General features: G+C 36.6%; 1 protein-coding gene across 2 annotated transcripts in view; it reads left to right on the top strand.

Moving 5' to 3' along the window:
- LOC149786937 (uncharacterized) overlaps nucleotides 1-16,577 on the top strand; it is a 162,640-nt gene that overhangs the window by 15,843 nt on the left and 130,220 nt on the right. For both annotated transcript variants that reach the window (XM_089977468.1, XM_089977467.1), the window contains 4 exons: nucleotides 7,845-7,937; nucleotides 9,335-9,594; nucleotides 10,621-10,891; nucleotides 15,625-15,693. In XM_089977468.1, the coding sequence (XP_089833594.1) occupies nucleotides 7,845-7,937; nucleotides 9,335-9,594; nucleotides 10,621-10,891; nucleotides 15,625-15,693 (693 nt within the window). The remainder of the gene's footprint in view (nucleotides 1-7,844; nucleotides 7,938-9,334; nucleotides 9,595-10,620; nucleotides 10,892-15,624; nucleotides 15,694-16,577) is intronic.

Here is a 16,577-nt window from a genome sequence, read left to right as displayed (position 1 = left end):
GTATGGTATGTGTCTGTATCAGTTTTGTATGGTGTATGTCAGTATCAGTTTTGTATGGTATGTATCTGCATCAGTTGTGTATGGTATGTGTCTGTATCACTTGTGTATGGTATGTGTCTGTATCAGTTTTGTATGGTGTATGTCAGTATCAGTTTTGTATGGTATGTATCTAAATCAGTTGTGTATGGTATGTATCTAAATCAGTTGTGTATGGTATGTATCTGCATCAGTTGTGTATGCTGTGTGTCTGTATCAGTTGTGTTTGGTATGTATCTGTATCAGTTGTGTATGTGTCTGTGTCAGATGTGTATGGTGTGTGTCTATCAGTTGTGCACTTTATGTCCCTGCATCAGTTGTGTATGGTATGTATCTGCCTCAGCTGTGTATGGCATGTATCTGCATCAGTTGTGTGTGGTATGTGTCTGTACCAATTGTGTATGGTATGTATCTGCATCAGTTGTGTATGGTGTGTGTCTGTATCAGTTGTGTTTGGTATGTGTCTGTATCAGTTGTGTATGGTGTGTGTCTGTATCAGTTGTGTTTGGTATGTGTCTGTATCAGTTGTGTGTGTGTCTGTATCAGTTGTGTATGGTGTGTGTCTGTATCAGTTGTGTTTGGTATGTGTCTGTATCAGTTGTGTGTGTGTCTGTATCAGTTGTGTGTGTGTCTGTATCAGTTGTGTATGGTGTGTGTCTGTATCAGTTGTGTCTGGTATGTGTCTGTATCAGTTGTGTTTGGTATGTATCTGCATCAGTTGTGTATGGTGTGTGTCTGTATCAGTTGTGCATGTTATGTAACTGCATCAGTTGTTTATGATATGTATCTGCATCAGCTGTGTATGGTATGTATCTGCATCAGTTGTGTATGGTATGAGTCTGTATCAGTTATGTATGGTGTGTGTCTGTATCAGTTGTGTTTGGTATGTGTCTGTATCAGTTGTATATGTGCCTGTATCAGTTGTGTATGGTATGTGTCTGTATCAGTGGTGCATGTTATGTCCATGCATCAGTTGTGTATGGTATGTATCTGCATCAGTTGTGTATGGCATGTATCTGCATTAGTTGTAAATGGTATGTATCTGCATCAGTTGTGTATGGTGCGTTTCTGTATCAGTGTGTATGGTGTGTGTCTGTATCAGTTGTGTTTGGTATGTGTCTGTATCAGTTATGTATGTGTCTGTATCAGTTGTGTATGGTATGTATCTGCATCAGTTGTGTATGGTATGTATCTGCCTCAGCTGTGTATGGCATGTATCTGCATCAGTTGTGTGTGGTATGTGTCTGTACCAATTGTGTATGGTATGTATCTGCATCAGTTGTGTATGGTGTGTGTCTGTATCAGTTGTGTTTGGTATGTGTCTGTATCAGTTGTGTATGGTGTGTGTCTGTATCAGTTGTGTTTGGTATGTGTCTGTATCAGTTGTGTGTGTGTCTGTATCAGTTGTGTATGGTGTGTGTCTGTATCAGTTGTGTTTGGTATGTGTCTGTATCAGTTGTGTGTACGTCTGTATCAGTTGTGTATGGTGTGTGTCTGTATCAGTTGTGTTTGGTATGTGTCTGTATCAGTTGTGTTTGGTATGTATCTGCATCAGTTGTGTATGGTGTGTGTCTGTATCAGTTGTGCATGTTATGTAACTGCATCAGTTGTTTATGGTATGTATCTGCATCAGCTGTGTATGGTATGTATCTGCATCAGTTGTGTATGGTATGAGTCTGTATCAGTTATGTATGGTGTGTGTCTGTATCAGTTGTGTTTGGTATGTGTCTGTATCAGTTGTATATGTGCCTGTATCAGTTGTGTATGGTATGTGTCTGTATCAGTGGTGCATGTTATGTCCATGCATCAGTTGTGTATGGTATGTATCTGCATCAGTTGTGTATGGCATGTATCTGCATTAGTTGTAAATGGTATGTATCTGCATCAGTTGTGTATGGTGCGTTTCTGTATCAGTGTGTATGGTGTGTGTCTGTATCAGTTGTGTTTGGTATGTGTCTGTATCAGTTATGTATGTGTCTGTATCAGTTGTGTATGGTATGTATCTGCATCAGTTGTGTATGGTGTGTGTCTGTATCAGTTGTGTATGGTGTGTGTCTGTATGATTCAGTTGTGTATGGTATGTGTTTGTATGATTCAGTTGTGTATGGTGTCTGCATCAGTTTTGTATGGTGTGTGTTTCTATAAGTTGTGTATGGTATGTGTCTGTATCAGTTGTGTATGGTGTGTGTCTGCATCAGTTTTGTATGGTATGTATCTGCATTAGTTTTGTATGGTATGTGTCTGCATCAGTTGTGTATGGTGTGTGTCTGTTTCAGTTGTGTATGGTATGTGTCTGTATCAGTTGTGTGTGGAGTGTGTCTATATTAGTTTATGATATGTATCTGCATCAGATGTGTATGGTATGTGTCTGTATCAGTCGTGTATGGTTTGTATCTGCATCACTTGTGTATGGTATGTGTCTGCATCAGTTGTGTATGGTATCATGTGTCTGTATCAGTTGTGTATGGCATGTATCTGTATCAGTTGTGTATGGTATGTGTCTGTCTGATTCAGTTGTGTATGGTATGTGTTTGTACCAGTTGTGTATGGTGTGTGTCTGTATCAGTTGCGTATGGTGTCTGTCTGTACCAGTTGTGTATGGTATGTGTCTGCATCAGTTTGGTATGGTATGTATCTGCCTCAGCTGTGTATGGTATGTGTCTGCATCAGTTGTGTATGGTATGTGTCTGCATCATTTTTGTATGGTATGTATCTGCATCAGTTGTGTATGGTATGTGTCTATCAGTTGTGTATGGTATGTGACTGTATCAGTTGTGTATCGTATGTGTCTGTCTGATTCAGTTGTGTATGGTATGTGTTTGTATGATTTAGTTGTGTATGGTGTCTGCATCAGTTTTGTATGGTGTGTATCTGTATCAATTGTGTACGGTATGTGTCTGTACCAGTTGTGTATGGTATGTATCTGTATCAGTTGTGCACGGTATGTGTCAGTACTACTTGTGTATGGTATGTGTCTGTAACAGTTTTGTATGGTGTATGTGTTTATCAATTTTCTATTTTATGTATCTGCATCAGTTGTGTATGGTATGTATCTATATCAGTTGTGTATGGTATGTATCTGCATCAGTTGTGTATATTATGTATCTGTATCAGTTGTGTATGATACGTACCTGCATCAGTTATGTGTGGTATGTATCTGCATCGGTTGTGTATGTTGTGTGTCTGTATCAGTTGTGCATGTTATGTCCCTGCATCAGTTGTGTATGGCATGTATATGTATCAGTTGTGTATGTTGTGCATCTGTATCAGTTGTGTATGGTGTGTGTCTGTATCAGTTGTGTTTGGTATGTGTCTGTATCGGTTGTGTATGGTGTGTGTCTGTATCAGTTGTGTTTGGTATGTGTCTGTATCAGTTGTGCATGCTATGTCCCTGCATCAGCTGTGTATGGTATGTATCTGCATCAGTTGTGTATGGCATGTATCTGCATCAGTTGTGTATGGTATGTGTCTGTATCAGTTGTGTTTGGCATGTATCTGTATCAGCTGTGTTTGGTACGTGTCTGTATCAGTTGTGTATGGTGTGTGTCTGTATCAGTTGTGTATGGTGTGTGTCTGTATCAGTTGTGTTTGGTATGTGTCTGTATCAGTTGTTTATGGTGAATCTGTATCAGTTGTGTATGGTATGTGTCTGTATCAGTTGTTTATGTGTCTGTATCAGTTTTGTTTGGTATGTGTCTGTATCAGTTGTGTATGTCTGTATCAGTTGTGTATGGTATGTATCTGCATCAGTTGTGTATGATGTGTGTCTGTATCAGTTGTGCATGTTATGTCCCTGCATCAGTTGTGTATGGCATGTATCTGCATCAGTTGTGTATGGTATGAGTCTGTATCAATTATGTATGGTGTGTGTCTGTATCAGTTGTGTTTGATATGTGTTTGTATCAGTTGTATATGTGTCTGTATCAGTTTTGTATGGTATGTGTCTGTGTCAGTTGTGCATGTTATGTCCCTGCATCAGTTGTGTATGGTTTGTATCTGCATCAGTTGTTTATGGCATATATCTGCCTCATTTGTGTATGGTATGTGTCTGCATCAGTTGTGTATGGTGTGTGTCTGTATCAGTTGTGTTTGGTATGTGTCTGTGTCAGTTGTGTATGGTATGTGCCTGTATCAGTTTTGTATGTGTCTGTATCAGTTGTGTATGGCATGTATCTGCATCAGTTGTGTATGGTATGAGTCTGTATCAGTTATGTATGGTGTGTGTCTGCATCAGTTGTGTTTGGTATGTGTCTGTATCAGATGTATATGTGTCTGTATCAGTTGTGTATGGTATGTGTCTGTATCAGTTGTGTCTGGTATGTATCTGCATCAGTTGTATATTGTTTGTGCATGGTTTGTATCTGCATCAGTTGTTTATGGCATGTATCTGCCTCAGTTGTGTATGGTATGTGTCTGTATCAGTTGTGCATGTTATGTCCCTGCATCAGTTGTGTATGGTATGTATCTGCATGAGTTGTGTATGGCATGTATCTGCATCATTTGTGTATGGTATGTGTCTGTATCAGTTGTGTTTGGCATGTATCTGTATCAGCTGTGTTTGGTATGTGTCTGTATCAGTTGTGTATGTTGTGTGTCTGTATCAGTTGTGTATGGTGTGTGTCTGTATCAGTTGTGTTTGGTTTGTCTCTGTATCAGTTGTGTATGGTATGTATCTGCATCAGTTGTATATGTTGTGTGTCTGTATCAGTTGTGCATGTTATGTCCCTGCATCAGTTGTGTATGGTATGTATCTGCATCAGTTGTGTATGGCATGCATCTGCATCAGTTGTGTATGGTATGTGTCTCTATCAGTTGTGTATGGTATGTATCTGCATCAGTTGTGTATGGCATGTATCTGCATCAGTTGTGTATGGTATGTGTCTGCATCAGTTTTGTATGGTATGTATCTGCATCAGTTGTGTCTGGCATGTGTCTGCATCAGTTGTGTATGGTATGTGTCTGTATCAGTTGTGTATGGTATGTATCTGCATCAGTTGTGTATTTCATGTATCTGCATCAGTTGTGTATGGCATGTACCTGTATCAATTGTGCACGGTGTGTGTCTGTATCAGTTGTGTATGGCATGTATCTGTATCAGTTGTGTTTGTTATGTGTCTGTATCAGTTGTGCATGTTATGTCCCTGCATCAGTTGTTTATGGTATGTATCTGCATCAGTTGTGTATGGCATGCATCTGCATCAGTTGTGTATGGTATGTGTCTCTATCAGTTGTGTATGGTATGTATCTGCATCAGTTGTGTATGGCATGTATCTGCATCAGTTGTGCATGGTGTGTGTCTGTATCAGTTGTGTATGGCATGTATCTATATCAGTTGTGTTTGGTATGTGTCTGTATCAGTTGTGCATGTTATGTCCCTGCATCAGTTGTTTATGGTATGTATCTGCATCAGTTGTGTATGGCATGTATCTGCATCAGTTGTGTATGGTATGTGTCTGTATCAGTTGTGTAAGGTATGTATCTGCATCAGTTGTGTATGGCATGTATCTGCATTAGTTGTGTATGGTATGTGTCTGCATCAGTTTTGTATGGTATGTATCTGCATGAGTTGTGTATGGCATGTATCTGCATCAGTTGTGTGTGGTATGTGTCTGCATCAGTTGTGTATGGTATGTATCTGAATCAGTTGTGTCTGGGATGTATCTGCATCAGTTGTTTATGGCATGTATCTGCATCAGTTGTGTATGGTATGTGTCTGTATCAGTTGTGTATGGTATGTATCTGCATCAGTTGTGTATGGCATGTATCTGCATCAATTGTGTATGGTATGTGTCTGCATCAGTTTTGTATGGTATGTATGTGCATCAGTTGTGTATGGCATGTATCTGCATCAGTTGTGTATGGTGTGTGTATCAGTTGTGTATGGCATGTATCTGCATCAGTTGTGTATGTTGTGTGTCTGTATCAGTTGTGTGTGGTATGTGTCTGTATCGGTTGTGTATGGTATGTATCTGCATCAGTTCTGTATGGTGTGTGTCTGTATCAGTTGTGTATGGTGTGTGTCTGCATCAGTTGTGCACCATGTGTTACACATCATCCATCATCAATAATTGCATTTTACTATTCCGGATTCAATATTTCTGATTCAATTGCAATAAAACTCAGAATGTTTGTTTATATAATGAAAACCTCAGATGAGTTTTTTAATGAGTGTGATGTATTTGTATTAATAGAGTGAGTTCTAATTGACTACCACTTGTAGACTACATGTTGCCTGTGTGCCTCATAAAAATCTGAAGACAAAATTGATAATCAGTGAGATCCACACACAACTATTGGGATTATCTAAATCTTATTAGCTGATATTTTTTCTGATCTTAAAGCTATATTCCCAATTCAATTTTTTTATGAAACTACCAAATTTTGGAGTTGTTTTTTAAGGTGAAGTGCAAGTGTTTTATGTTTATCATCACACTTTCCATTCCAGTCTATTACTTTAAAGCTGTATAGAGGTTTTATAGATAAGCATATCATACTTACGTATCATCATTTAGTGTTGTATCTTACATTGGTGTCATCTTTATGGTTATAAGTCTTTAATTTGTTTTCCTTCTCACGTCTGTATCATCATTTAGTGTTTATCCTTACATAGGTGTCCAGTCATTATAGTTGTGAGTGTATTTTGCTTTCGGTCATACATCTGTATCCTCATTTACTGTTGTATTCTATTTTGGTGACCTACCTTAATGGGTGTGTGTGTGATTTGGATTTTTTACATAGCTTTAACAATGTGTCAGTCATATCGCTACGATATCTGCAGTGTGGCAGTTTATTGTGATGTCTAGCACTGGGTATCATGCCGCAGACATGATGTCCCACCCAGTCACATTATCCTGACACCAGGACAATCAGTCCTACCACTAACCTCTTAATGCTGAGCACCAAGCGGGGATGGAATCCATGACCTCCCGCATCCTAGACAAATGCTCTAACCACTAGGCCACTGGAGTGGTCCCTGCCTCAATGGTCTTGAGTCAGATAATTTGTTTTCCATCACAGTTTTTTTCTATTCAGCAGTTTTAGACCATTTCGGCTTTAGTGATGAAACTTAGTATTTATATATCATCAGTCAAGATTATCTGGTGTACTCAATTGGGGATTTCATATTTAAGGTCATCGTGAAAGGTCAGTATTGTGAAGTTTTCCACCAAGCTGTCCATTCCTCTCTTTAATATCCGACTAGCAGCTCTACACAACTGTTACAAAGGCACAATCCGATTTCACTGTTGTATAATTTGGTGACATCATCACAGCAGGCATGGGACAAAAATTCCCTGAAATTACTTGTTAAATCTTCATTGTAAGATGCCTAATTCTACAATCTATATCTGGCAAGCTTGTTGCGTGTGTATATATATTTTTTTTGTGTAATACATTGCTTTCGTCAGTTGGTAGCTAAATAGCTTGCTGTATCGATAGATAGATCTTTTTTGTGTAATATATCACTTTCTTAAATTGATATAGCTGTCTAGATCAGTGGTCAGCAACCTTTTTTACATAGTGTGCCACTTTTTTCCTTATAAATTACAAAATGAACAAACGCGTGCCACCAGTAAAAAAGTAACACTGTTAAAATTGAGATTTTTGACTGCCCTTTGCGTGCCACAAAAAAAAAACCTTTTGACGTGCCACTTGTGGCAACGTGCCTTAGGTTGCCGACCCCTGGTCTAGATTGTTGTGTGGATAAATTGATCACTTTCTGTAAGACATCAATTTCATCTGTCTTTAACTGTCTAGCTTGTTATTTGGATAGATAGATTTGTGTGTAAGACATCGCTTTCTTAATCCAGGAAACACAGATATCGAAGACCAGGTCCTGCCTCAAGCCCATGATGTGAGAGCCAAAACAAAGAGCTTTCCAAGTAATCTTTATCAGTCTAAAAGTAAGAATTTCTTACACATCTAATTAGTTTGTATGGTCTTATGTAATTGTCCTGGGTCCATATTGGATCGTGTGCTGTCCATCATGCATCTGGATTGATGGTGTAGTCCTGTTTTCATTGCGGGTCATGTACTGTCCATAATACATCTGGTTTTATGGCATTGTGTTGGTCATGGTTCTGTGCCCATAGTGGGTTGTGTGCTGTCCATCTTGCATATAAGACTGGTGGCACTGCAGGTCTTCAAATGTCCCAGGTCCAAAATGGATTCAAGTTATGATAAAAAATAAACATTCAGCCTTCCAGGAGCATGGGGAAAAAAGCTTGTTTATGGGTTGAGATTAGTGATAAGAGGTTGTTTATGTTTTGCTCAGTATGCATGACATACACAGTGAGCCAGTCTTTCAAGTGCTTTTTTCAATTGGCACATCCAATTATATAACCAATCGATTCATAGCTAGCGAAGATAATATGACTTGCAACAGACAGGTTATTGATTGTAAATAAGTATGCCCCTCTCAGTCATCAAGACTTATTTCCCTGAGTGTTTACAAATATTGTGCATGATGAGTTATTCACCGTGTCACCAAGTTTGAGAGATAGTGACCTAAATTGTGATTTTACTTTATTTCAAAACCCTGCTTATGAAATGGAAAGCTGTTGTTTATTTTTGCAGTGGGTGATATCAGGCCCACTTGGTGCTTTTGTTTTATGCAGCTTGCATTGCTATCACATTTTTCTATTCATGTTGAGCACTGTGTGGTTTACATACCACAACATTAGGTTTAGTTGTGCTTTACCATTACAGGTCTGCTAGTATGTTATGGATATTATAATATGTCAAGACATTGTTTAGCAAGCTCCAGATAGTAAATTTCAGTGTCTGGCCAAAGGTTGAAGTCAATAATGACTGGTGACAGTTATACTGATAAGATCTATATTATTGAAATAACCTTCTGCTTTTTATATAATTTACTTTTGAAATTGCCTTTTATAGAAAATTAAGACGTTTCCATCTAATATTAATTCTGCCCTCATTTGTGTCTTCCATTTGTCATTGGCAGTGACCAGATTATTAGGCTTCAGTGACCTAAAATTTGTAATGGCAACTAAATTTACAAGCATATTTTCATTTGGATACAACATTATGATAGGTGTTTAGAGTGATGTTGCAATAAAATGCAATTTTGAATTTTAACTATAGAAACTCATGGTTCTGTGTAATCCAGATCAAATAAGTAAGCACATGTGCAGTAGTGCTTTGTTCAGACCCTTAATTCTTGTGTCAGATTCTAGTGTGGAAGAATATGTACAGTTGTGTTTGCAGTAGTCCCTTGTTCAGTCCCAAATTTATTGTACCAGATTCTAATGTTCACAGTTATTTACAATTCTGTTTGCAGGAGTGCTTTGTTCAAACCCGACATTGTTGAAGCAGATTCTGTACAGGTCAGATCAAGCTGATTCTTCCGACCAGTCTATACTGAAAGCAAACTGTCAATCATTGAGGCTGGAACTTTATAGTGAAACTCGTATTGATGGGAACTGCTTTTTTGACGCTGTCTCCAGTCAGCTTCAGCGATTAAATTGTAATGTACAAAAATCTTCGGAACAGCTACGCCAAGAAGTAGTTGCATTCATGAAGAATAATAGAGTGCTACAGGTAAGTAAAATTGTATGCTGTCTAAACCAACAAGGGGAATATAAAGGGCATTTTTCGATCTTTTCCCAGATGAACCACAAAGGGGAAGCTGAAAGGTCATTTTTGACCTTTTTTCCAGATGTACGTTAATGGCTTGATTAATAGAAACTATCAGCATTATAGGCAGTCCTAAGCAAGTTGCTTCTTTTGTGAATGTATCTATCATCTCACGGAAATTTATCCATAAACTGTATCTAATAAAAAAAATAATACCCCCATATATATATGTGTAGAGAGCATTGTTGTTGTAGGGGTTTTACGCCATTTTTCAGCCAAGATAGGCTATACATGGCAGCCAGTATAACTGGTGGAGGAAGAACCCTTGAAAACCCGGGAAGAACCACTGACCCACAATAATCCACTGGCAAGCTTTTTCACATACCCACGTTAGCCAAGCCTGACACTTAAACCCATGCAGACAGAGGTGAGATAGCAGTGATCCGGAATGGTGAGCGTTTTAACAACTTGGCCACTCAGGGTCCCCAAGTAGAGGGACACGTATACAATCTGAAAATGTTTCTTTTTGAATTTCTGCTGTATCTGTTAAGTACTGGACTTAAAAAACAAATTTCTTGAAGTATATGAAATACAAATATTAAAGCAGATACGATTATGTTAGGCACTTGGGCTGATCCCAGTGAAATGTATTACTGACTGTATCATTCTATACCATAATTTTATGTGAGGCAGTGAACTTGCCTTCTGCTAGTGTGAAACTTACTGAGCAGTGCATTTTCAGCATTCTCAGACAACACACCATGCAGTCAATGACCAATCGTTCCATTTTAGTTTCATATAAGTACATGATATAGCAAATATGAAAAATATTTAGTGACTTTATGTTAAAATGGTGTTTTCATCTGACCCACATTGACAACTTAGAGGTTGGGTAATAAAAGATTAGCATCCTTGTCTTATTGTGATGAATTTAACATCGAGTTTTGTTAACTAACCTATTACTCAACTGAATGTTTCTAATCTATTCAGGCATCTGAAGGCACCATACAATTGGATAATTTCATCTACAATGAGTCGTTCGATGATTACTGTACACGAATAGCCAGGAATGGCGAATGGGCAGACCATGTGGTGGTGGTTGCAATGGCTAGGATGTTACAAATCGATATTATGATTGTAACTAGCTCATCAGATCCTGAAGAGAGCATTGTTTGGGTTGTTGGACAAAACGCATTTCAGGGGGATCCCATTCTTCTAGGACATGTCTCTGAATCTCATTACCAGTCATTACAACCCATAGGTAAGTTTAAAAATAGTAGTAGTAGTTAAGTAACATGATAAATTTGTGTAATTTCATATTTGATCCTAATAATAATGATTTGTTTTCACACTTCATTGAACTACAACTAAACTCATGTTGACGGAAGACCACCTAAATCTGCCAGCAGAAAATGGTCTCTCAAAACGTGCAATCTGTCATTGAGCTTGTGTCTCATACTGTATTAAAGACATGTAGTCCATCATATATATCATATATCATACTGTATTAAAAACCTGTAGTCCATCATGGAGATAATTTCATACTGTACTTAAGGCGTGCAATTTATCATGGAGATCATTTCATGTTATACTCAAGGCATGCAGACTATCATGGAGATCATTCCATGCTTTACTCAAGGCATGCAGTCTATCATCGAGATCATTTCATATTGTACTCAAGATATGCAGTCTGTTATGGAGATCATTTTATAGTGTACTCTAGACATGCAGTCTGTCGTATAGAACATGTTTTATACGGTACTCAATACATGCATAGAGATCATGAATCATATTGCACATAACTGAGTGATGTAAAGCATTTAAAAGAGAAAACATTTGTCAGTAAGTATTCTAATATCAACTGCTGCCAGCCATATTATTTGTATATCGGCTGTTTAGCAGCAAGCAAGAGCATATGTCTTGTGCCCAGCAAGGTCATCAGATAATACATTAAGTAAACTGTATTTTGTTTGCATGCATCAGTGAATACAATGATGGCCTTGTGTTTGTGTGTTTAAAGATGGTACTGTCAGCTGTCTTGCTTGGCATTCAGCATTAAGATTTTAATGTTAGGACTGGTTGGCCTGGTGTCAGGATAATGTGAGTAGTTCGGACATGAATTTACATGTCTGCAGCATGATGTCCCAGTAATAGAAATCACTATAAATTACCACATTGTAGCGATATTGCTAAATATTTTAGAGCTACATTCAAAATCCTAACATCACAAACACACATTATCAAAGCTCAATGCAAATATATGACAGCCATGATTTAGATTTTTTTTTAATTCTTAGAAGCATGGATAAATCATTGACTTTACCATTCCTATAGTGTTTGTCTAAACCCAAGTGTCATAATGACTAAAAAAAATACGTGTGTTGATTTAGCAATCATTATCTGCTGAATAAGACTGGTGAATTGATCTAGGGTGGTTTCATCTGTAGAACCCGAAACATGGAGATAGTTATGCCTTCATTGTAAACAATTTAGGTAAAGAACCATACTTTCCCATAATCATGATGGATTCTAGATCATAACTAACTGGACACAGTATGTGCTTTCATTGCGTTCAATATGATAACCCTTTCTTCCAAATGAAATATTGAATATTTCATGATAATTTAACTCTTCCAATCTCTGTGTTTTTTTTAGATAAATGAATTAACATATACTATGCACCTAGAGGCCAAAAGTATCATCCCATCTTTATACATTGTTAGATGAATAATTGTGCCATCGTCAAATACTGACATGACTGACTGTCCAAAAGGCGAAGGTAGTATCCCATCTTGGAAAACTGTGACATGAATACCTGTCTGAAAGGCCAAAATAGTCTTCCATCTTCGAAAACTTGCAATGAATACCTGTCCAGATCTCTGTAAGCAAAAGTTCAAAGTAGTATTTGTACCATCTCCTCGTAATGATATTAAATTAGCATATACTTTGTACCAAAAGTAATGTCCCATCTTCTAACATTATGACATAAATACCTGTTCAAAAGACCAAAGTAGTACCTCCTCTTCGAACATTATCACATGAATACTGTTCAAAATGCCAAAGTAATATTCCATCTTCAAACACTATGAATACCTGTCATGATTTCTTTTAGCATATACTGTGCACTAAAATGCCACAAAATAGTATTTCATCTTAAAACACTATTTGAACACCTATCCAGATTCTCTGTATTTTAGTTAATTTGGGGACAGTTATGTAAACGGGTATATTTCTTTCAAGTTAACTAAATGTTTGGTCTTTTGTGGATGCTGTAAGCAATCAGCATATGCATTTAGAAACACAAATGTGACAGAGCGGAGAATTTGAAATGGACAAGAATGGGATTCGAGTTTCCTGTATCTATGCTGAATGGTTTGTGACTGATCTGTGCAGTCTGCTGTGCATTTTTGCACAGATGTTTCAAAAAGATATTGATGGCCCATAAGAAAGATGCATCCACACAGCGCTGTCAATATTATTGGGATACCACTAACATTGAACCTGATTCATTAGGAATTGTTTTAGAAATTCTAGGATTATTTTTGTGATTTAATTCACAAATACATGTACTCTAAGTTGTTTTTATATTTTCAGTTTGTTTACTAGTGATATACAACAATTGTTGAATTTTATAAACCTTGATTGTTTCGCTCTTTTCTGTTACTCTGTGTAAGACCATAGAGTCATAACACTAAACTTAGTGACACTTTGACAAGATGGCCAAGGAGTTAAATCATATATATTATTCTGTATGGTGGTTCTAACAACTACCGAAGTAGCAGCCAAGAATCTTGTGACTCTTAAACTAGCGATCTGTTATTTTAAAATCATATATCTGGTGATTGAAAAGTTAAAAATTGTTTTGAGGTATGCTAATTTTGGGTCAAAAGTTTATATGCTGTTAAAATGCAACTTACTTTCGAGTCTATAATTTTATAAGAATGACATCACTAACTGGAATTTTTATTTTCTGTAAGAACTTAAGGAACTTGTAACTTAAAAATAAATGTAATTATCATTTACATTGGAAATGTAAGTTTTTGAGGCAGCTTATTAGTGTTTCAAGAACCATTTTAAAGGATGTGTGAAGACTAGTTTTGAATAGGCACCAGATCTGGGATGAAAATGTCCATAATGCTGGTACACTTCATAATCAGGCATGGCATTCTTTTCTTGTGAAAAGTTGGCAATAAAACAAGAAACAATGGACTTTTCTATTTTCTTCAACATTAGATTCATGTTCTGCAAAAGATAAATACATGTTAATACCAAAATTCACTTTTTCAGGCGTGTCCTTAGTGGGGATTGTGCAGTGTTAATATATTGGGTACTTTTGGTATCTTGTCTGCCATATCATCTTCCACCTTGAATAACAGTCTTATGCAATTATTTGAAAATTCAATTTCAAGCAAGGATCAAAATTTAAAAATTTAAAAGATGTTGAAATAGGTTTTAAAATGTTGCTCTTTTAAAATTATACAATAAGTGCAGAATGTATTTCACAGATTAAGAGGATTAAATGTAATTTGAAGGTTTCATTGCTCTTTTAATCACCTTCAAATTCATGCTAAAATTATGAGGCCAGTTTTGCAAGATTTGGGGATTCTGCTTTGCATAATTACTCATAATTCCATGCAAAACATAATCGGATGAGCACAGGGTAAGGTTAAAAAATTACCTGTTTTGATCTCCGGGTATGTTGTTAACTTCCAAAAGCATATTAGAACTATCCTCACCTTGCTACTTACAAATAGGATTATAGATGTGATTGTTCAATCCTTGTTGGCATCAAGTCAAGGAAACTCCTGCAGCCAAGAATCTTTTAACTCCCATTTTCTTTTCTTTTTTGTATTCCCTGATAAAATCCAGTTTTGTTGACTTTTTCTCACAGCTTTTTACCAGCAAAATATATTAACTAAGCGAGTACCATCTGTTTCCATTGGTTGTATCTATCGAATCTGCATCTGATTTCAGTCCTGATCTATTAATTTCATCATACACTATGCAAATATACAACATACCTGCATGGTACTTGCTGGTAAGTATGAACAGCATTTACATAAACATTACTAAGACAAAATGGGAACTACTACCCATTCAAGTCCATGGACAAGTTACTTTGCAAAAGTTGCTCATCAGTAAGTACAAATTTCCAATTTGGACAATACAAACAATGGATTTCTGGACCTCTGGAAAAATAGAGAAACTTATGTGGTAAATGAACTTTAATTTTTATATCCATTAGGTTTAGATATATTTTTTAATTTAACAAAAATGAAGAGATATCGGTGAAATGCGTTACCACAGATTCCATTTTAAGACTATGTTTAGCTATACTGAAAATAGACCAGAAGAGCTTATGTGATAGTGGTTCATATAGCTGTATTTTAATTGAAGTTAATTGTCCACTGTGGCCATCTTTGTACGTATTGATTTTGCTTTTCCTTAATGGAAGGTAATATCAATGTGGGGCTTTCATAAAAGAATTATCATATAATTGACCCTAAAATAAACTGTTGCTGATGCAAAATCATATAGAGCCAACTTGTCATCTATCTTGAAAATCTTGTTATTGCTACTCCATCTGAATGGACTGTCATAAAAGCAGATTCTTTACTCTTGTGATATCTGGTTGGTTCTTAATGAAAATAATTCTTGTCAGTGCCATGATGTCCTAAGTGCACTTTCAGTCACTGTCAAAAGTTGGAGAATGCTTTGTGAGTGTATGGGTCAGACTAAAACTATATTCCTTCTGGTCTTACTAGTGTTCTGGAACATTCCATATTAATGGGAAGATGGAATTATTTTGGCTTGGATGTGTGGATTTGTGTTCCAGATAATGAATGCAATACAATGTTGGAAAGTAAATATTAAGTAATGAAACTTACTTCCCCATCTACCCCACTACATTTTATTTTATATGCTACTGATATATAAGAAGTAAATAACATAATAACATAACTGTACATATTCCATAAATACTTGCTTTTTCAGAAGCCATTTCTTCTGAGCCTGCATCAGGTGGTGTTCAAGAGAAATCTCAAAATGACGGGTTGCTTGCAGGTGCGTTTTTGGATACAAGGGAGAAGTTCTGTTAGTTAAAGTATGGTATATTTCCTCTCTTCACCACTATAAAAGAAACAAAAGAAAATACTTGTACAAGTTAGGTGTGAATATTTTCATTATATTGGGATGATAATGCTGTAGCTAAAAATTTTGTTTATGCTGGCCATAGACCAGAATAGCTTGTGCATTACCTGTTGTCCATCATAAATTAGCACACAGTTATTATTGCTTCTCCATGACTACTTGGAAAATTGACATCAAAGTACAGATGGTGGATTACTGCACCACAGAAAAATCCCAGAAAAACTTAGTAACACTAATGTGGTAAATGAACTATATTTTTTATTCTTTAGGTTTAGATATATTCTTTAATTTAACAAAAATGAAGAAATATAAGTGAAATGCATTCCCGCAGATTCCATTTTAAGACTATGTTTAGCTATACTGAGAATAGACCAAAGAGCTTATGAAATAGTGGTTCATATAGCTGTATTAACTGAAATTGTCCGCTGTGGCCATCTTTATACATATTGTTTTCATTATTCCTTAATGGAAGGTCATATCAGTGTGGGTCTTTCACAAAAAGAATTATCATATCATTGACCCTAAAACAAACTATTGCTGATGCAATATCATATATACACAAATTTGGCGTCTGTCTTGTTATTGCTACTTCCCCTGAATGGATTGTCATGAAAGCAGATTGTTTACTCTTTTGATGTCTGGTTGGATTGTAATGAAAATAAAGCTTGTCATAGCCATAATGTCCTAAGTGTACTTTCAGTCACTGTCAAAGGAGGAAGAATGCTCTTTTTGAGTCACACTGAAAATATGTTCTCTCGATAACTTGTGTGCAACATGGTCCACGGATGTAGACCGCA

The sequence above is a fragment of the Sinohyriopsis cumingii genome, chromosome 12, assembly GCF_028554795.1.
Source record: "Sinohyriopsis cumingii isolate HCF-2022 chromosome 12, ASM2855479v2, whole genome shotgun sequence".
In the NCBI taxonomy this organism is placed as follows: domain Eukaryota; kingdom Metazoa; phylum Mollusca; class Bivalvia; order Unionida; family Unionidae; genus Sinohyriopsis; species Sinohyriopsis cumingii.
The sequence above is the reverse complement of the archived record's forward strand: the minus strand, read 5'-3'. Positions and strand labels throughout refer to the sequence as shown.